Source organism: Apteryx mantelli, chromosome 5 (genome assembly GCF_036417845.1).
Source record: "Apteryx mantelli isolate bAptMan1 chromosome 5, bAptMan1.hap1, whole genome shotgun sequence".
Taxonomy (NCBI): Eukaryota; Metazoa; Chordata; class Aves; order Apterygiformes; family Apterygidae; genus Apteryx; species Apteryx mantelli.
In genome coordinates, this window is record NC_089982.1 from 87,874,484 (window position 1) to 87,894,551 (window position 20,068).

At 69.6% G+C, this 20,068-nt stretch overlaps 1 protein-coding gene across 3 annotated transcripts; it reads right to left on the reverse strand.

Moving 5' to 3' along the window:
• Positions 1-1,530: 1,530 nt before the first annotated feature.
• LOXL3 (lysyl oxidase like 3) lies at positions 1,531-19,196 on the reverse strand. 3 transcript variants are annotated; one of them, XM_067298465.1, is made up of 14 exons: positions 19,119-19,196; positions 12,350-12,683; positions 11,667-11,830; positions 10,507-10,718; positions 8,009-8,234; positions 7,272-7,452; positions 6,891-7,045; positions 5,885-6,058; positions 5,283-5,445; positions 4,531-4,774; positions 3,813-3,928; positions 3,581-3,717; positions 2,505-2,616; positions 1,531-2,330 (listed from the first exon to the last, which is right to left on the reverse strand). In XM_067298465.1, exons 2-14 carry the CDS (start codon positions 12,669-12,671, stop codon positions 2,257-2,259), a joined length of 2,280 nt encoding a protein of 759 aa, XP_067154566.1. In that variant the 5' UTR covers positions 12,672-12,683; positions 19,119-19,196; the 3' UTR covers positions 1,531-2,256. The 3 variants fall into 3 exon arrangements, with proteins under 3 accessions (XP_067154566.1, XP_067154567.1, XP_067154565.1); XM_067298466.1 differs by lacking the exon at positions 5,885-6,058 and adding an exon at positions 5,583-5,738 and having other exon boundaries at positions 7,272-7,455; XM_067298464.1 differs by having other exon boundaries at positions 7,272-7,455.
• Positions 19,197-20,068: the final 872 nt, after the last annotated feature.

Sequence of the window (20,068 nt, forward strand, 5' to 3'; positions counted from 1 at the left end):
GTTGCTGCCGTGGCTGTTCCCATGAGCCCTGGGGGACTCGGCAGATGCTCTCCTGGTCGAATCACTTCCCCTTGCTGCATTTCAAAGGCTCTAACGTCTGTGTCCGCGTCTGCACCAAGGAAGCAGCTTTCTGGGTCGTGGTGAAAGGGGCCTTGGTGCTGGCGCTGAGCTGGCTTCTGACCTGGCAGGGGCAGCTTCTGCCGGGAGGCTCAGGAGGGCTGGAGGTGGGAGCCTGCAGCCCGGGCTGTGCACAGCCTTCACATGCCGGCGCTGCCTGTCCGTCGTCCCCCCCCGCCCCAGCAGCTGCCTGTGCTGGAGCGCTGCTCTCCCACGCACGCAGCCAGGCCCCGGGGGACCTGCTGGGCCCTGCTCCGTCGCCGGGGCTGAGCTTGCTCCTTCCCTTGTGCTCAGCAGCTGGTGGCTGGGAGCCCGTGCGGGCGTTCTGGGAAGGAGCAGCTCCATACTGTTCCCTCCTTCCTGGAAGAGCCTCTGCTCCGCTCCAGCCCCGACACCCCTGCCAGAGGCTGCAGGAGGCACGGAGCAGGGAGCTGTCGTGGTCAGGGGAGAAGTGGCTGCCTTGAAGGCCCTGCGTCAGGCCCGTGCTCCCAGCATAAGGGAACGTGTGTGTCCGAGCCAGGCCCTGCCTGTGAAGGGACCCTTGAGCCTTCACACATGCCTGTTATTTTTAGGAGATGAAAGAAGCACAGTTCCTTGGGGGTGCTGTGGCGAAGGGTAGCTCAAAGCAGCTGCTCCCTCGGTGCCCACTCCTCCCACCGAGGGAAAACAGGCCTCCTTTCAGTGCTGGCCCTGGCCTCACCAGTGGAATTTGTTTCTCCAGCAAGTCCCAGCCAGCGGGGAGGGGCTGCTGCTCACAGGGGAAATAGCAGAGACGCCGGACGGCGTTTCTCACATAGCTGCTCTGGCAGCGTTGACCGCAGTGCTTTCCACTGCCTCGGGCCAGGGCCTGCCCACAGCCGAGCCGACGGCTGCCCCTCTCTTCCTCCCCAGTCGCATGGAGGAGCAGTCTGGCCCTGCAGTGACGTGCTCCAGCTGGCTGCAGCTCTTGTCTGTGCTCCTCTCAGCCGCAAGCAGGGCCGGAGCTTCTGGCTGAGGTGTGATAGAGCTGCAGGAATCGGGCTGTCCCTCCCCTCACCACGGTGTCGTGTCCTCATCGTCCATCCCAAGTGTGGCTGCCCGTGGCTCTGCTGGGCTGTGCTCCCTCTGTGCCGGTCCATATCGGACTGCTTCCACGTCGAGGTAGCCCATCTCTCTGGTGCGAGCCTGGCTCACAGCCCCGTCGGGCTGGTGGAAGGTCACGCTGCTTGGCTTGCTGCGGCAGAACATCTGCGTTGGCCTCCTTGCTCCGCATGGGGCGGGGGGCAGCTCCCTTGCGCCATGCAGGGCAGGGGAGGCAGCTCCTGCGCTCTTCGCTGGAGCACGCGGGCCAGCCCTGCAGCGCTAGCTGCGTTGTGCCTCCTGGTCTTGCCACGCTCCTCATCCCACCCCAGAGAAGAGCCAGCAGCCATTGGGGAAATAGAACTGACGACTTTATAGAGAAAATAAAATTACAACTAAGAAACAGGTGTGGGAGCCACTGCCAGGCAACAGGAGCCAGTACTGCCAGTGCAGGGGCGGCCACACAGTCCCCAGGGCGAGGAGAGGAGGATTCCCAGGCCCTGCAGAGCCTCCTGCGCATGGGGGGCGGCCACCCGCCGCAGCGTGCAGGGCTGGGGTCCCTGCGCGAGGGGCAGCAGCGGGCGCTGTGCCCGGGAGGCAGGGGGCAGAGGGCCGAGCCGGGGAAGGCAGCGAGGGGCCAGTGTGGGGGGCGAGAGGAGCCAGGGCAGGACGGGAGGCGGGTGCTGCTGGGGTGGCGGCGACCAGGGAGCAGGGGGAGCGCAATGGCGTGCGTGGGAGAGGGGCTGGGAGGGGTGTGCGGGGCCCCTCCGGACCGTACCCGTGTGCCGCAGCCCAGGGGAAGGGGCACCGTGTCTCCTGGCAGTGGTTGGGGGCGGCAGCCCCCGGGCTGGGAGGCGCACGGCGCGTGCAGTGCCTCCAGCACCAGCTCCACGCGGCGGGGAGGGCAGCTGGCGACGGCGAGTCCTGGGCAGTGCCGGCGAGACGCGGAGGTCCCGTGGGGCGCGCGGCACGGCTGCGGTGGTGCAGGGCGCGAGGCCTCCCCGCCGGCCCCGCAGCAGCTTCCTCCCACGCGCGTGGGGCGAAGGAGGAGATGCCCATCTCCCCGGGGCGCCTGGGGCCCTACGAGATCTGGTTGTTGAGCTGACCTGGGTACTGCTCGAACCGCTTGTTGGCCTCGTCGCTGAGCGCGTCACCTGGGCGAGCACAGGGCGAAAGCTGTTGGCTCTGCCAGCGCCTCTGCCACCACCCCAGCCGCCTGCCCGCATTGCCCTGCAGCTGCCCCAGCCCCGCTGCGTCCCACTGCGCCGTTGTTCCCCGCTGCCCTCACCCCGACACCCCCCAGCCCGCGCCGTGCCCCGGGCCGTTACCGATGTGGCAGCTGTGCACCCAGATGCGGTGCCCGTCGTACTTGCAGTTGCATTTCATGGCGTTGTTGGTGAAGTCGCTCTCCGCCACCTCGAAGTTGGGGTTGATCACGACCTGTGGGACATGGACACAGAGGAGTGGGTGGGGGGGGGGCGCAGCCCTGGCCCGCGGGCCCCGCAGCCCCGTGCGGCACCACGTCGGGTGGCCCCAGCAGAGCTGATGGCCGGGGCGCTGCTCCAGCACGGCCCCAGCACTTCAGCCCTGCAGGACTCGGCCCCGCAGCCCGGCAGGAGGGCAGGGGGGGTATGGGGTACAGGGGGGGGCTGCACTGAGACTGGGGTGGCCCTGCCACCGTGCACCGCGTGTCTGCTAGCAGCGCTTCCCAGGGCCGGTGCCCAGCGGGTTGGACAGGGCTCGTAGCGCTTCCGTGATGGGCAGGACCCAGCTCCGAGCAGGACCTGCCTGCTGACCGCAGCTGTGCTGCCCGGCCCCACCGTCCAACCCGCTCCTGCCCTTAGGACAACCCAGAATGACTGTCGTCCCCCCCACACCCCCGAAAGGGGCACAAGAGGAGCAAGGTGGCTTTGGCCCCAAGCTGTCCAGTGCCCGTTGTGCAGGGGAGAGGGGAAGGAGGCAGCAGAAAACGCTGCACCGCTTGGCCATGGGCTGAAACACGCCAGAGCGTGTCCCACGCGAGCCCAGCCGTCCCCAGGCACCAGGATGGGCGCGAGCCCAGTGCCACCGCTTCCGGGCCATGTGTCCCAGCAGTGGAGCGCCGGCCGCGTGCCGAGGCTGGCAACCAGCCCGGCGCCATGCAGGACCGTGGCAAGAGGCACGTGCCGGCGTCCGCCCGCCCTGCCAGCGTGTCCCGCACAGCACCACAACCGGGAGGTGCTGGGAGCCCTGGATCCAGCCGGGGCCATTTGGGACAAGGCTTATTTAAGGCTTCCCTCTTCCCAGCTCCATCCCTGCCCCAGACAGGTGGAGGCAGCCCGGTGAAAGCCGGGCAGAGGGTGCGCGGGAAGGGTTGCAAGTGGGGTCGGGGGCCCGGAGCCGGGGGGCTCAGCAGCAGCAGCACCTGCAGGATGTAGTTCCCCGGCTTGACGTCGGTGATGTCGATCCACTGGCAGTCAATGTCGTGCCGGTACAGGTCCCAGCAGCCCACGGTGATGCCCTGCTCCCCGAAGTTGGCGCACTCGTACCGCTTGGCCACGTCTGCCGGCAGGAGGGGAGCGTGGCTCAGCGCGGCTCAGCGCGGCGCCCTCCCGCCAGCCCGGCCCCCGGAGCACCCGGCCCCTCGCGGCGCCCACCTTCCTCGCACTCCGTGTCCTCGAGGCAGAAGCTGGCCTTGTGGCCCTCCGCCACCTTGGTGCCGTTGGGGGTCAGGATGTCGTAGTGGGTGAAGATATCCATGCTGTGGTAGTGCCTGCGGGAGACGCAGCCCGCGGTGACCCGGTGCCCGGACCCCTGGGGCGGGGGGGGGAGGCCGAGGGGGATGGGGATGGAGAAGGAAACCCACAGAGCCACCAGGAAACTCGTCCTGGCCTGTGGCAGGTCCCCCCAACCCACCTGTCCCCACGGTGCTCAGGGAAGGTCCCTGCAGCCCCTGCCCTGGGGCGGCAGCATCGTGAGGGCAGGCAGAGCTTGGTCCTGCCCCCGGCCAGCGGGAAGCCCCGGCCGAGCCAGGGAGGCTCAACCGCGTGGCACTGCCTGCAGCCCCCTCCTGGCCTCCCCCGGCCCCAGAGCCAGGGACAGCCCTGAGCCCAAGCAGGCAGAACCAGGCAGCCACAGCCCCCAGGCTCAGCTGCCCCACCGGCATCACCCTCACCAGCATCACCCTCAATCACCGGCATCACCATCACCTCACCGGCATCACCATCAATCACCAGCATCACCCTCACTGGCATCACCATCACCCTCACCAGCATCACCAGCATCACCCTCATCAGCATCACCCTTAGCAGCATCACCCTCACCGGCATCACCCTTGCCCTCTCCCCACCGCCCCGTGCCAAGCGGCGCACGCACCGGTGGCACTCGTGCCAGACCCAGGAGTGCCGGCCGGCCTTGGGGCGGAAGTCGGCACGGCCGTTGTTGTGGATCTGGGAGGAGAAGCGGAGCAGGCGGCGGTGCCCGTAGGGCCAGTTGGCGAGGCGGGCCGAGCTGGAGAGGCAGTTCTCCTCCGCGGCGCAGTACAGCATGTGCAGCGGCCGGTCCTCGATGTAAGCCGTCTCCTGCACCAGCGGGGCGTGCAGCAGCAGGTCGGAGGCGGCTGGGGAACACACGGCTGTTCAGGGACAGGCGGCTGCCCCACCGGCACGGGGGACGGCAGGGATTGGGGCAAGCACCCCGGGGCAGCAGGACTGAGCCAGCAGCCTCCCTGCAGTGCTGCAGCCAGGCGAATGCATGCCCACCCCACTGGCCAGGCAGGAGGTGCCCCCGCAGCCCCACCACCTGCAAACCCCATTGCCCGCAGCCCGTGGCCCACCACCTGCAAACTGCATTGCCTGCAGTCCATGGCCCATCACCTGCAAACCGCATTGCCTGCAGCCCCACCACCTGCAAACCCTCTGGCTTGCAGCCACTGACCCCCCACCACCTGCAAACCCCATTGCCTGCAGTCCATGGCCCATCACCTGCAAACTGCATTGCCTGCAGCCCCATCACCTGCAAACCCTCTGGCTTGCAGCCACTGACCCCGATCACCTGCAGACCCCGCTACCTGCAGCCCTGACCCCATCACCCGCAGTCCCCTTGCCGCAAGCCCCACGGCCGCTCACTCTCAGAGCAGATGACGCCCGCAGCGAAGCGGGTGCCCGTGTTCTTGCAGTTCAGGCTGTCGCCGTGGTGCTGGCAGTGGCTCAGGGACATCTCGTGGCCCTCGCACTTCACGCCGCTCAGCACCATCTCCGTCACGTTGCTGGCATCCCAGTACCACGTCTCCTGGGGACAGGGGCGAGACGGGCCGGGCAGCGGCAGGGCCCCACGGCTGCCGCCCCTCGCGCCCCGCGGAGCCGCCAGCGCCCCGGCACCCACGCCGGCGCCGTCCCACGGCCGCACACCCTCGCGCCGGCACCTACCGTCACGGCGTGCAGGGAGTAGCCCAGCCCCAGCTGGCGACAGGCCACCATGGCCTCCTTGGTGGTCCAGCCGTCGCTGCACACCGTGCCCCACTTACTGCCGCGCTTCACCTCCACGCGGCCCTCGGACGACGTCCTGCCGCCGGCCAGGCGGATCTGCGGGCAAGGCCTGGCGCCGTGAGCGCCCTGGCCCCGGCATCGGCCCTGGCATCGACCCCCATCCCGGCATCGGTCCCCATCCCGGCCCCGGCCCCGCGGCGCTGCTGGCGGCTGCTGCCCGGCCCCGCGGCACCGGCACCTACTTGCAAGCCGTGGTTAGCGAATCCCAGCCCCAGCTGGCGACAGGCCACCATCGCCTCCAGCGTGCCCCAGCCTTCGCCGCACACCAGGCCCCAGCGGGGCTGGCCGCCGCCGCCGGCCCCCACCGCCACCTCGACCCGCCCCTCCGCGCGGCTCCGGCCCCCGCTCAGCCGAATCTGCGGGGAGAGCGGCGGTGTCACCAGCGGGACCCGGCCCACTGCCCACGCTGGGGTCACCGGGGCCGCGGGGATGCTGGGGCTGCAGGGATGCTGGGGGCCACGGGGATGCCGGGGGATGCCAGTCCATGGGGATGCGGGGGATGCTGGTCCATGGGGATGCGGGGGATGCCAGTCCGTAGGGATGCCGGTCCATGGGGATGCTGGGGGCCATGAGGATGCTGGGGGCCACAGGGATGCCGGGGGGGATGCCGGTCCGTAGGGATGCCGGTCCGTGGGGATGCCAGGGCTGCAGGGAGCTCTGGGACAGCCGGGCATGGCGCAGAGCCACTGGCGGCTCCCGGTGTGCTGCGAGCGGGTCCAGCACGGTGCTGGGGCCGCGGGAGCGAAGCTGCTCCCGGCTTTGGGGCACGCCATCCCGGGCAGGGAAGCGGCGCATTTCTGAGCAGCGTTCCCGTTTCAGCAACGGCAGGCAGGGGCGAGGTAAGCGCGCCAGAGCAGATGAAACGCCAGGCCAGGGCAGACGGCACCGTGCTGCGCCAGGCTTCCTCATTTCATCGTCAGTTAAAAAAAAAAAAAACCTCTCTCGGTTGGCCCACGGGGATTTTTTTTTTCTGATGCTTCGGCACAGGCAGAGCAGGGCGGGTGGCTGCCGCTGCCCCCCGGCACAGGGACGCCCAGGCCCCGAGGCCTCCCTCTGCCCCCAGCCCCCCAGGGCAGCCCTGGCCCCACAGCCGGGGGGCGCAGCGGAGGGGACACCCCGCAGCCGGCGCGGGGCCTCCCCGGCTCAGGCGCTCGCAGCGACACGGCCGCAGCCCCGCGCGGTGCCCACCAGGTTCTCGTAGCCCATGTAGGGGACGTTGCAGCGGACGGCCGCGTCCTCCGAGTGCTTGCAGTCCTCCTCCGTGATGTTCTTGAAGGGGCAGCTCCAGAGGGACTTCTCGGTGCCCGAGCACTGCACCTCGCTCATGTGGATGGGCCCCGTCCCTGCCGGAGGGCACGGGGCGGCTGCAGCCCTCCTGCCACCCCGGCGCCCCCCTCGCTCCCCGCTCCGGGGTGCACCGGGGAGGCCGCCTGCCCGGGGGCGCTGGGGGCGAGCACCGCGCTCCCCTCCCGGCACGCCGCCTGCAACCCCCGGCGCAGCGGGGCCCCGCGCCTCACCCGCAGCCCCAGCCAGGGCAACGCCCAGCGCCTGCGCCCCGGGAGCCCTCACCTTGGCCCATGCGCGCCCCGGTGAGCGCCTCCTTGGCGCTGCCGAAGCCCAGCTCGCGGCACACCACGCTGGCCGACAGCAGGTTCCAGCGGTCGTCGCAGATCGTGCCCCACGCGCTGCTCTTGAGCACCTCGACGCGGCCCTCCCCGACCTTTGCGCCGCCCTTCAGCCGGATCCGTGGCTGCTGGGGAGCATGGGTCAGGCACGGCATGGTACAGCGTGGTGACACGGCTTCGCATGGTGCAGCACATCATGGCATGGTGCAGCCCGGCATTGCATGGTGCAGCCCAGCATTGCATGGTGCAGCACAGCACTGCATGGTGCAGCACAGCACTGCATGGTGCAGCACAGTACGGCATGGCGCAGCCCGGGACAGCATGGTGCAGCACATCATGGCATGGTGCAGCACGGCATGGTGCAGCCCAGCACAGCATGGTGCAGCCCAGCATTGCATGGTGCAGCACAGCACTGCATGGTGCAGCCCAGCACGGCATGGCGCAGCCCAGCACGGCATGGCACCATGTGGCATGGCACAGTGCAGCACAGACAACGCTGGCCATGCCTGCAGTGATGTGCAGGGACAGGGACCGTCCCCGCCTCCTGCCCCCGTCACACAGGGGCTCAGTGCACCCCCCACCCAGCCCCTGCCCCTGCCCCTGCCCCTGCTCAGCCGGGCGGGGGGCAGCTGCCAGCGCGGGACACGCAGGCCGGCGGCCGCGGCTCCCCGCAGCGCTCACCTGGCCCTGCTGCTGCTGCTGCTGCCGCTGCTTCTTCTTGTGGGCGCTGCCGGCGGCGAAGAGGGGCCCGGGCACGCAGCTGACGACGGCGGGCATGCCGGCCGCGCAGGCCGCCGAGGCGTTGCCGCGGTGGAACTCGAAGGCGCACATGGAGAGGTGCACCTCCGTCCCCGTGCACGACACCGAGTGCAGGCGGTAGTTGAGCTGCTGCCGCTCCGCCAACAGCCTGCAAGGAGAGAGCGGAGCCCTGAGGGCGCCGGCAGGGCAGCCGGGAGCGGAGGTGCCCGGCGGCCGCCCTGCCTGCTGCGCTCGCTGTCCTGCCCTCGCTCTGTCACCCCGAGCTGCGCCGTGCCACCTCCTGCCCCGCGTCCCCGGCAGCGCGGGACGCACAGCTCTGGCGATGCTGAGCAGGACTCCTGGCACTCGGGCTCTGCCTTGGAGCCATTTACCTCTTCTCGGACCCTACGTCCTCCCTGCGCTTGTGTTTGGGGCCAGATTTGGAGGCCAGCCTGGAAAACGGAAAACAGCAGTCAAGGAGCCTGGGGCCCCCAGGCTGCCACCCCGTGGCTGCAGCCACACGGGAAGCGCAGCCTGGCCCCGGCTTTCGCCGAAAACCGGAGCAGGGCATGTCGGCCCTCCCGGGAGCCTCATGCAGGTCCCCTCGCGCCACACGCGGGTGCGGTGGCATCATCTGCTGCCCGGCCACACGATGCAACCTCCTTTCACAGCGATGATGCAGTTTCCAGCATCGCTCCAGGAAACCCGTGCTGGATGCAGCAACGTCCCTTGCTGCCTTGTCACGCGGCAGCAGATCAAACCCAGGCGGTGACGATTTGATCTGTCGCTGTCCCGGCGCAAGCGAGGCATGCCCACGTCCTCATCCGGACACCAGAGGCGGCCGGGGCCACGCTCCCTGCAGAGCGGGACGCCCCGCGAATGCGGCACCGAGCGCGTGGCAGGTCACGTCCGCCTGCGCCACGCCGTGAGCCCGGGATGCGGCCAGGGGCTGCCGGGAGCCTCGGCCTCGGACGCGCTCGGGATACAAGCAAACGGCTGGAGGACACTCGCTAGCGCTCAGGAGAGCACAGCTGGATGCTGCATCCACCTTTGGGCCCCCCCGACAAGAAAGACCAGCAAAATGGAGCGAGCGCTGCGGAGAGCCCGGAGACGGTCAGGGCTGAGGAGAGGCGGAGGGAGCGGGGCCGGCTCAGCCCGGAGACGGGACCCAGCGGCAGCCGTCCTGCCCCGCTCGGGTTATCGGGGAGCCAAAGCCGGAGTCGGGCTCCGCAGAGCAGTGCAGGGCAGGGGCACAAGGGACGGCAGGCACGAAATGAAGCAAGGAGCTCAGACTAGACACAAGGAAAACCGTCCCTGTGAGGTCAGTTCAGCACTGGAGCAGGGGCCAAGAGATCTCCATCCTTGGAGATTTTCCAAGAACCGAAGGGATAAAGCCCCCTGCACTGACCCTGCTCGGAGCAGGAGGTTGGACTGGAGACCGCGGAGGTCCCCTCCAGCCTGGATTAGCCCGTGGACCCCTGGACAACTGTAGATGTGCAGCCAAAGGGAGACGTGCCCAAGGAAACCTGCACCCAGCTCTCGGGAGAGAGCTCCCGAAAGGGGGGCAGAGTTCGTCTTCGCACAGCCCTGCATGGGAAAACCCTGACAAGCGGGAAGGGCAGGAACACCAACGCGGCTAAAGCAGCACCAGCAGGTTGCAGCGAGCGGGTCCCGGGGCCGGGGTATCGCGAGCCCCCAGGACCCCGCTGCACCAGACCCCAAAGCGGCAAGCACGAGGGTACGGCCTGGCATGGCCAGGGCCCGCGGCTCTGCTCCGGCTGGATCCACGCGCACCTGGATCCGGCGCCAAGGCAGAGCCCGGCCGGGGCCGGACAGCCCGGCTCTGCAGAGGGCTCAGCAGACGGGGCGCCCGGCCCCTTACCTGCTGCCCGGCCCCGGGCGCCGGCCCTTCGTCCTGGCTGCGCGCGCGAACCGCCTGCGGGAGCGACACCGCGGCTGGGCGGTCAGGGCAGGCACGGCGCCGGGCACATGAAGCGCCGGGCACGCGAAGCGCCGGGCATGCGCAGTGCCAGACACGTGCAGCACCGGACACAGCACTGGGCACAACACCACGGGCAGCACCCCGCACTGCCGGCTGCCCGCTCCCGACCCCTCACTCATGCCGCAGCACTGCGGGAGCAGCCCCTGCCCGGCCCAGCGCAGCCGTCGCCGTGGCCGGGACCCCGCGCTCCCCCGGGAGCGCAGCGGGAACACAGGCGGCTACGGGAACGCCGCCGGCCCCCTCGGCGCAGCCCGTGCACGCATGCAGCCGGGCCACCAGCTGCGGCACGGATCGCCAGCTCGGCTAGCGAGCGCCTGGGCAAGCACCCGGCTGGGGGCCGCAGACGGCGAGAGCCGCAGAGGCTGGAGGGCGTCCGGCAGCTGCCCCCAGCCCCGGTCCCGCTCGCCCGGCCCGCGGGCGCCCCGCCAGCCCCACTCACTTGTAGAAGTTCCTGTTCACCTTCCTCTCTGCGGGGAAGCCCATCATGCCGCAGACGACGCGGCTGTTCTTGCTGTCCCAGCCCTGGTCGCAGATCTGCGCCCAGCCGTCCTTGTAGCGCACCTCCACGATGCCCTCCGCCACCGGCAGCCGCCTCCTGGCCCCGGACACCACCGGCCGCAGCCGCACCTCCTCCACGTGGCTCTGCTCCGTCTGCAGGGCACGGTCAGTCTGCGCCGTGCCACACTGCACGGCTCCCGGCCCCAGCCCCGGCCCCCCGATCCATGGGGATGCCCGAGGGGAAGCCGGTGCCTGCCGGCACGGGGCTCCCTGGTGCCCGGGGGGCACAGGGACGGGGCCCTGCCTCCCTGCAGGCTGCCTCCGACGGCCCTAGCAGCCAAGAACCGGATCCCCTCCCGTGCCAGCAGTGCCCCACGGCCCCTCGGGCACATCTCGGGGGAGCGGTGCTGCCGTCCCATCGCCCCGGGGACATGCACTGGGGACGGCACCCGGGGGTCCCCCCTGTGGGTCCCGGCCGGCTGGGCACGGGGAGCACAGCCAGGAGCAGTGCTGCCGTCCCATCGCCCCGGGGACATGCACCGGGGACGGTGTCGGGCAGCCAGGAGAGCTGGTTTGAGGAGCAGAGCACCTGAAAGAGAGAGGAGGGCCCATGCGTGCCGGAGGAGCGCAGCATGCAGGAGCGGGCGTGCGGACCGCGGGTCCCTGGCCAAGAGGAGGAGAAAGACGGAAACAGGGGGCAGAGGCAAGAGGTGACGCCGTGGCCTGGAGAAGCCGCAGGGGAAGCAGCAGCCCTGGAGGCTCAGGGGATGCCGGGCAGCACCGGGCGCCAGCGTGGGGCCAGGGAGGGATGTGCCCGCTGCATCGCCCGCAGACGCGCCAGCCCTGCGGCCGGGACGGCCAGGGCTCCTGCCTGCTCCCAGCGCCCCGGAGCGGGGCCAGGGCTGTGCCGGGGACACGGCGTTCCCCGACCCTGGGGGCGTTGGGAAGGCACCGACAGGGTCAGGGATCCTGCACACGGGATCCACCAGTGCCCGGCGGGAGCTGCCCCGGCCACGTGGCGAGGACAGGCACAGGCAGCACCCCACGGCCGGGCTGCCCCACGGCCGGGCTACAGGCGAGCGGGGCCGGCAGCTTCCTCACCTCAATGACGTTGGAGTCCTTGAAGCCGGGGATGCGCTCGTCCTTGCAGACGACGCCCGCGTCTTCCTCGTGGCTGCAGTCACTGTTGCCCCAGCCCCGGTGCTTGCAGTCCCCAATGCTCTTCTCGCTCCCGCCGCAGTTCACGTTGTCCAGCCAGATCCGCCCTGCAAGACACCAGGGCCGGTGAGGGGGCCGAGCCGCTGCGGCGTCCCCCCACGGCAGTGGGGCAGGTGGCGGTGGAGCGCGGCCGCGGCGGTGCAGGGCGGACGCAGTCCTCCCGCGGCACAGAGCCGAGACGGGGAAATGCAAAGAAGGAAGCTCCGAAGGGGCAGAGCAGCAGGTGGGGTTTGCACCTCCCCAGAGGGCTGCTCTCCCGGATGTAACCCCCAAAATGGCCCCAAAATGTGACATGCACCCCCGGAACTGGAGAGCCTCTCCCCTGCAGCACAGCCTGCTGCACCTCTGTGCCGTACGCCTGCAGCCACACAGACGTGCAGTCGCCCCACGCCGTGCAGGCATGCACAGTGCCACCACTGTGGTGCACGCACGCAACCTTGGCGGCCCCCGCACACGCACGGCAGCTCACACGTACGTGCGCAGCTCCCCAGGCTGCCTGGTGCCCGCATGCACAAACCCACGGCGCGGCTGCGGCGCCCGGACCGGCACCCGCTGCCGGCTCTTACCGACGCCTTTGCCGTACTTGGCGCTGTGGGCCCAGCCGGTGGCAGCCACGAAGCCGAGGTGCCGGCAGAGCACGTGCGCGTTGGCCAGCGTGAAGTCGTCGTCGCAGATGGTGCCCCACTCGTCGTTGTAGAAGACCTCGATGCGGCCCTCGCTGTGCTTGCGCGGGTAGCCGGCCAGGCGAAACTTCAGCGCGGGGACGGCGCTGGCGCCGGGGCCGCGCGTGGGGCCGGGGGCGGTGGGCTGGGCGCTGCCCACCCACAGCCAGGCGCCCGCCAGCAGCGCCAGGAGCTCCGGCCGTGCCCGCGCGCCGCGGCTCCCCATGGCCGCTGGGCCCTGCGGGGAGACGGCGTCAGGGCGGCGATGCTGCCCCAGCTGGCGGCACAGGGACATGCGGCGCCGCCACAGCTCAGCCTGGCCCCCCTGGACCGAGACGCATCCCCGCTCCCTGCAGCCGCCCCCGGCTCCTCTCCCCTGGACCCGCACAGGCAAAATCCCCCGTTCACATGCAGCTCGGTTCGGCGCCAGCGCGCCCGCGTCTCCCCCCGGCCAGTGCCCTCCATCGCCGCTGCGCTCGGCCCCGTGCTGGCATTGCAGCTCCAGTCCGCGCCCCGGACCCGCTGCCAGCAGGGCTCCGGCAGAGCCGCCCGGCACCGGCTGCGACCCACATCCCACCACGACCCACATCCCACCGAGATCTGCGCAGCACCGCGCTGCATCTCCCGGGCCGCTGGGCGCGTGTCACCCGCGAGCGATGCCGGGTGCCGCCCACCAGAGCGGAGGGCGCGGGAGCCAGGCCAGGGCCAGGGAGAGCTCCGCTAGACCGGATGGACGTGGCGCTTGATCTCCCCCGAGCAGCGCGACAGCCAGCGGGAGCCGCCGGGAAAGCGGCGCGGGGATGCGCTCGGCATCACACGGCAGCGCTAACGCTTCCTGTGCTGCCCGTCGGCCACCGAGGGCCACCCCGCACCGCCCGAACGAAGCACTGCAGAGCTGCGTCACTTCACACGCGGCGCACAAGCCCTAACCAGCCAGTCCGGGCCTCTCGGTGCCGGTTTTGGGGAGCCCCTGCAAGCTGCAGGTGCTAGGGAAGGACTGAAGTCGCGCCGGCGCTCGCGCAGAACGGGAGGGATGATCTCTGCTGAGCCTGGCTGCAGGCGAGCGCCCGGCTCTCCTGCAACGGGTCCGCGCAAGGCTGAAGGAGCGCAGTGCGGTCACTGCCGGGCTCCACGGTTCTGCGGAAACGGCCTGTGTCGGAGAGCCGGTACGACCTTCCACGAGGTTACGAGTTTGGCTAATTGCAGTAACTGTGCTGATATAACAGGCCGAGACGGGAAGGCGTTCAGTTCATCTCGCACGACCTTTTAACGAATAATTAGCACACAACAAAAACAGCAGACCTCCTACTAAGTGGATTAAAACCGGTCACCTGCTGGAACAAAAATGTGGCTGCAACTGGGAAGTCACCATCCAGCGAGCTTTCTGGTGAGGTTCACATGCTATTCAGTAGCAAAACCCTGTCTGGAGGGGGAAAAAGTTCTCTCCTGGTACAGTCTGTAAAGGCACAGAAACGGGGGGAGCACGCAGAATTGCGGTTGGAATAGACCCGGATGTCCCGGTAAAATGGCATCATGGTGCACCCAGTGTGAGCAGGATTGCTGAAGTCACCCGTACCTGCGAGGCCACAGCAGGCTGCTGCCACCAGCCCTGGCACAGGCGCAAGGAAGGGGTCAGGGAAGGACAAGGAGGATGCTCGGGCCGTGGGAGTGCAAGCAACAGAGAGACGAGAGGGCACCGGTCCACCCCGCGTCGGAGAGGGGAGCGGTGGGACGCTCCGATCCCAGCCTGCAGGTGACTGCGCTGAGGAACGACTTGCTTGTAACCTGGCCAAACCTCCCCAGTGCTGCCTTCGGGACAAGAAGTCTCCGCCAGCCGCCAGCCCTGGCCGCAGCGCTGCGGAGAGCGGTGGTCACGCTGCTCTTATGGGGCAGGAACGCTGCACCCTCGCCCAGCGCCGGAGCGGGATCCGCGCTGGGACAGCGCTGCCCCACCACGGCGCGAGAGGCTCCGGCGCTCCCCATCCCCACGGCAATGCTCCTACCCGGCACGTCCTCGTCACATCTGCCTTTCCGTGCCGATGATTCAGCCCGGCCGTTGCATGATCAGCTCGTGCACAGCGTCCTCCCCGCCACCTCTGACATTCCCCGGCTGCAGGGACTCTTGCCACCAGGCCCTAAAAGCCTGGAGTTTGCGTGGTTGCTTTTCACCACGTTTCACTGAGATCACTCCTCAGGGCAGGCAGCGATCCCCACGGCACCCGCTGCCTCCAACCGCTGCCACCGGCACGTGCCCAGCCCGGTGCCGGCACCGTGAAGGAGGACGCCAGCACGGGCAGCCCCGCGAGCAGCCCCCAGCGCCCCCCGAGCCCCTCGCAACCCCCGCCAGCGGCACCTCCCTGCCCGTCCTCAGCCCCTGCCGCCCGTCTGCAGCTCCCCAGCGACCCGCCCTGACGAATCCACACGGACCGACGGCGCCTCCTGTCCCTAGCGAAGCTCGGACGTGGGGCTGGCAGCCTGAACTCCCGGGGGGAACGCACAAGCCGATTCCCGCGCCTCTGTAAAGATCTCCCTCTCCAAGCGTGCTCCGAATCCATGCGCTACGGCGGTCGGGCTAACAGGGCTCTCATTGTCCCCATCACTTTTTCCATTTTCTTATGTGCAAGCCGTGTGTTTGCTGCTCTCGGGGCGCGCGACGCTGGTCAACGTTGCTGCTGCGCTGGGAGCTTTGCCACCGTCCCACGTGCTGCTCCCGGGATGAGGACCCGCTTCCCAGCCCGCTGCACCACCGTCAGCCAGCTGTCCCGGGCACAGCTCCGCCGGCTGGCAGCCGAGGCAGGTCTGCGCTCAGCGTCTGCGGTTTCAGCCCGGGGCCCCTTTCCTCCACCGCCCATCTCCAGCCGGGAACGGCCGGCGGCCGACCCTGACGCAACCTCACGGCACCGCGGTCCTGTGGGCTGGTGCAGGGTCCGCAGCGGGGCTGGGGGCTCCGCGGCAGGGCCAGGCCAGCCCGGGGGTCCCTTCCACCCCAGAGGGGCTGATCCACCGGCACAACAGTCCCACAGCGGGATTCCTGTCCACTTCCCACCTCTGGCCGGGGGAAGGGGCAACCCTTTGCCAGCCTCCGGCTCCAGCCCAGTCCTGGCGATGCTGCTGCCAGCCGCCTGCTCCAGCCAGACACAAAGTCCCCTCTTTGATCAGGGTTTCAGGCGAGGCAGCACTGCCCGAGCGGGCGACTGGCCGTGCCGTGCTGTGCCGTGCCACGCCGGACGTGCATCCCCTCGGCGCAGGAATGGGGCTCAGACACGCAGCGGCACCAGCCTGCGAGGGGAAAGGGCTTGGGAGGACACACTGCCCTGAGCAAACACCCATCGTGGGAGCCACGAGAGCAGCCCAGGTCCTTGCGACGGCTCAGAAAACCTCAGGAATGTCCCGGCCGCTCGAGCCCAGGCATCGCTCGCTGCCAGCAGGGCCAGCGTGAGGCTGAGCCCATGCTGCCAGCCAGGGCGTCCCGGCGCCCCGCGGGCTGAACCCTGTGGCCCTCTGCACCCCGGTGCTGCTGGCCAGGGCGTCCCGGTGCCCCACGGGGCTGAACCAGCCCCCTGCACCGCCACTGCATCAGCCCCAGCCCGGCAGCCCGCCGCACACACGGGGCCTGGCACGGAGGGGCAGCTCCGCCTGGCCGCGGGAGCCCTGCTGCTGTTGGACCTGCTCCCACGCCGCCTCGATGGCTTTCCCTTCCCTGGCTGCCGACGGGGCTCCCGCTCCACCCCGGCAGGGCTGCCGTCCCCGGTGCCGCGGCCCCCAGGTCCCCTCCTCTGCTCGCTCTGTGTCCCGCACGGGGGCTGCCCCACGGAGCGGCCACACTTGCCACAGGCACCAGCCCGCAGGGTGAGCAGGGAGACGGGGCTGGAGAGGCGCTGCCACGGCTGCGGAGCCCCAAGCCCAGGGCTGGGAGCTCCCGAGGGCTGTTCAAACCTGACGCACCATTTGGCTTCCCTCGGGCACCCAGAGGGACATAAGATCCCGCCAGGAAAACCCTGGCGAACAGCAAGGAGCTGGGGAAGGGACAGCTCTGCAGATGAGCTAGATCCCTGGCAAGCCGCCGTGTTTGGACTGTGCACGTTACCGCCGCCAAGCGCAGGTCATCCTTGCAGCTGGGGATGATATCCTAGAAAGCAGCACCTGGGAAGGGCAGGCCATGGTGGCGCTGCGGGAATTGCTCTCTCAGCAGCACTGTGCGGGAAGCCCGGACACGTGCACGGGCACATATGCACAGGGACACCGAGCAAAGCAGACACCGACAAACTGGGAGGACTCAAAGAAGAACAGCACAAATGACCGAAGACCTGGGAAACCCGCCAGCATGTGGAGGAAGAAGCTCCCTCTGTTTATCCTCTCTGGGGAAGGCTAAGAGGCAACACGGTCACACCCGGCCGAGGTCCGAGCGGGGACAGCATCTCTGGAAGAGCAGGGCCACGTCGCAGCCCACGGGGCAGGAGAAGGTCTGGCGGGTCCCACGGGCTCCACTCCCTCCCCGTCTCTCCCAGGGCCCCAGCATGCACACACCACAGCCTGGCCTCCCGCACCGGCCCTTTCGCAATCCCGGGCGCCTGGACGGGCCTCATTCCCTCTCCCGCTTCCCGGCAGCCCCGGGGTCGGCTGGGGAAGAGCGCACATGCAAGCAGAGGAGTCACGACACCGCGCCATGCTGGGGGCCGGCACGTCCCGGGGAATCGCAGCCAGGCTCCCCTGGTGAACTGGCCCAGAAGCACCAGGGAATAACCCCGGGCCACCGCAGGGGCCTGGCCGCCCTGGCCGGCTCTGGTGACGCCTCTGACACCACCACCTCCCGCAGCCGGATCAGTGCCGCAGAGCGAGCTGGGAGCACCGCGGCAGGGTGCCCTGTCCCTGCCACCCCGCTGCGTGCCCCTGGCTGGGCGGTGACCAGGCTGCTCTGCTGCTGCAGGCTGCACTGCCCTGGCTCCCAGCACGGTCCTGGACGGCAGCCGGGCACAGAGAGCCGGCGCGCGCTCCGGGCTCTGCTTCCCCTTCCCCTGCTGACTCCAGGTCCAGCCCACCGGCTCACGCAGCCCCAGGCCCTTTGGGCTGCCTGACGTCCCCCTGTCCTGCTGTCCCCCTCCGAGGCAGGGCAGGGCACTGCAGCCGGTACAGCTCTGCCCCGTTGCCAACACCGGCAGTTTCCCAGGACCCTGCACACCCCTGGGCCCAGCCGGGTGCTGCCCAGGGCTCCTTGAGCAGCCGGACAGCCCCAGGAGAAACCCGTGGTAGCAAGGAGAGACCCCAAAGGACAGTGCGGACACTGCAGCCACCGGCCACCCTGTCGCAACAGCCCAGCAGCGAGGGGCAGGCCGGGCCGGCAGCCCCAGGGGGGCTACCCCACTGGGGCCCCGGTGCGGAGGGGCAGCCGGCGAGCCCTGCTCAGCTCTCTGCCCGCTCCTCTGGAGAGCAACCAGGGCCATGCAGGGCCCGGCAGGGAAGAGGGAACGCCCCCACCCCCCTTCGTCCCTTCGTCCACCCTCTCTCCCAACAGCCACAGCAAATTCCATCTTCAGTGGAAATCCTGAGTCTCCACCATCCTTTGCAAACCACAGCTCCGCAAACAAGCCTCCCGAAGCCAGGCGCTGCACAGCACACCCAGGGCTGCAGTGTGGCTGCGCAGACCCACACAGCGCTCTGCGAACCCCACATCTGCAGGGCAGCCCTTCCCAGCAGTCGCACGGGAAATGCACAACCGCCCGCACTACACAAACCCTTGCTCCCGGCACAAACAGGGACACGCGGCACAACTAACATTACACAACCCCTCTGTCCACAATACTGCCCGTAGAGTACACAAAGAAAGCTTTCTGCAACAAACGCAGGGTACCACAAAGTGAAACCCCATCCTGCCGGCATCCCACAGACACAGCACAGTCATGCTCTGACAACCAGTGGTTCTGCACAGTAAAATGGCACAGCCCGCAAAGTCACACAACTTTTGCACCGCGCAGCCCCACATAACCCTCCGTTCATTCCACAGCCGCAGTAACTGTTAAACTGCTTCACATTAGACACCACCTTCATCTGCAAAATGCATCGCACTATCCACATAACTTAAGCAGTGACCACAGCCCATGTCACATCCCAGCACGCCATCGACACACCATGCCGTACTCTCCCGTGCACGCTGTGAAGTACCTTCAACACACAACTCCTTCCTTCCCCCCCCACCGCCACTCAGGAGTACACACAGCGGCTGCACACAGCTAGCTCCTCGCACACAGGTGCTCTTCCCCCCAGCACAGCCCTCCCAAAAGCACCACGCTGCGAGGAGCGGAGCCACACAGCTCTCAGCCACATGCAAACCAGCTTGCGCACACCCTGCGCACAGCCCCGTGCTCAAGGATGCCACACAGCTGCCCGGTACCCACCCGCCGCCTGCTCCCATCACACTCACACGCTCTCCCAACCCCGGCTCGGGAAGGGAAGCGCCAGGCCTGCGCCCCCGGCCCTGACACCGCGGGGAAGGGCTCAGCGGAAAGCACGGCCCGGTCCGGTCCGGCCCGGCCGGCGCACGCAGCCCCGCCAGCCGCCCCGGCCGGTCCCGCTCCGCGCTCCCCGCCGGTCCCGGGTGACCCCGGGCCGGTCCCGCTCCGCGCTCCCCGCCGGCCCCGGGCCGGTCCCGCGCCGCGGCCCCGGGCGGCGCCGGTACCTCTCGTCCGCCCGCGCTGCGCTGCGCGTCGCTCCCCGGTGCTGCGGCGGTTCCGGCGGCGCCGAGCGAGCGCGTCCAGCCGAGTGCCGGCGGGGCCGGGCCGAGCCGCCCCCCTCCGCCCCGGCCCGCCCCGCGCCGAGCCGAGCCGAGAGTCCGGGGCCGCCCCGCCGCCGCCTGCCCCCTGCCCCCGGCATTGCGGCGCCGGGAGCGAGCGGCCCCGCGGGCGGCCCCGCGCCAGCCCCGGCATTGCGGCCCCGGCATTGCGGCCCCGCTCCCCGCTGCCTCGGGCGAGCACCGAGCCGCTCGGGGGCCGCGGGGCTGCCCAGACCCCCCCGCGGCTGCTCGGGGCCTCCCCCCCGGCCGCCCGGACCTACCCCCGGCCTTGCTCCCACCCCGCGTGGCCCGGAGCCCGGCCGGCCCCAGGGAGCCCCCAGCAGCCCCCAAGCGCAGGGGTTAGCTGCCCTTCGGAGCAGCTCCCTGGGCACGGCAAACCAGGGAGGCCTGGAAAGGCATGGAAAAAGGCAGGGGCTGCTCCAGGTCCCCAGCCCACCCCTGCCCCGACCTCCTCCCTCGCCCCGGGGACGGAGGAGCAGCTCCGGTGGGCACAGAGAGAAACCTTCGGTGACCCGTTTGCTCCTTCCACCCCTCCCTCCCCAGCACTTTTCCAAAGGCTGCAGCAGGATGGCTCCAAGGAGGAGATGTCCCTCCCTGGCCACCCTGGCCTGCCTCTAAGGCTCTGCCCTGGCAGGACAAAGTGCCTTTGGCAGCAGCAGCCCCCCAGATCCACAGGGGAGCCCAGACCCACAGGGGAGCTGAGGGCATGGCACCGTTGTGGTCTCAGCACATGCTGCCGGCGCTCGGAGCTCATTCCTCGAGCGCGGTGGGGGAGGGAAGCTGAGGGCTGGCGAGCAGCTGGAGAGGCGGATGTGTGTGGGGAGCTGCTTCATTTG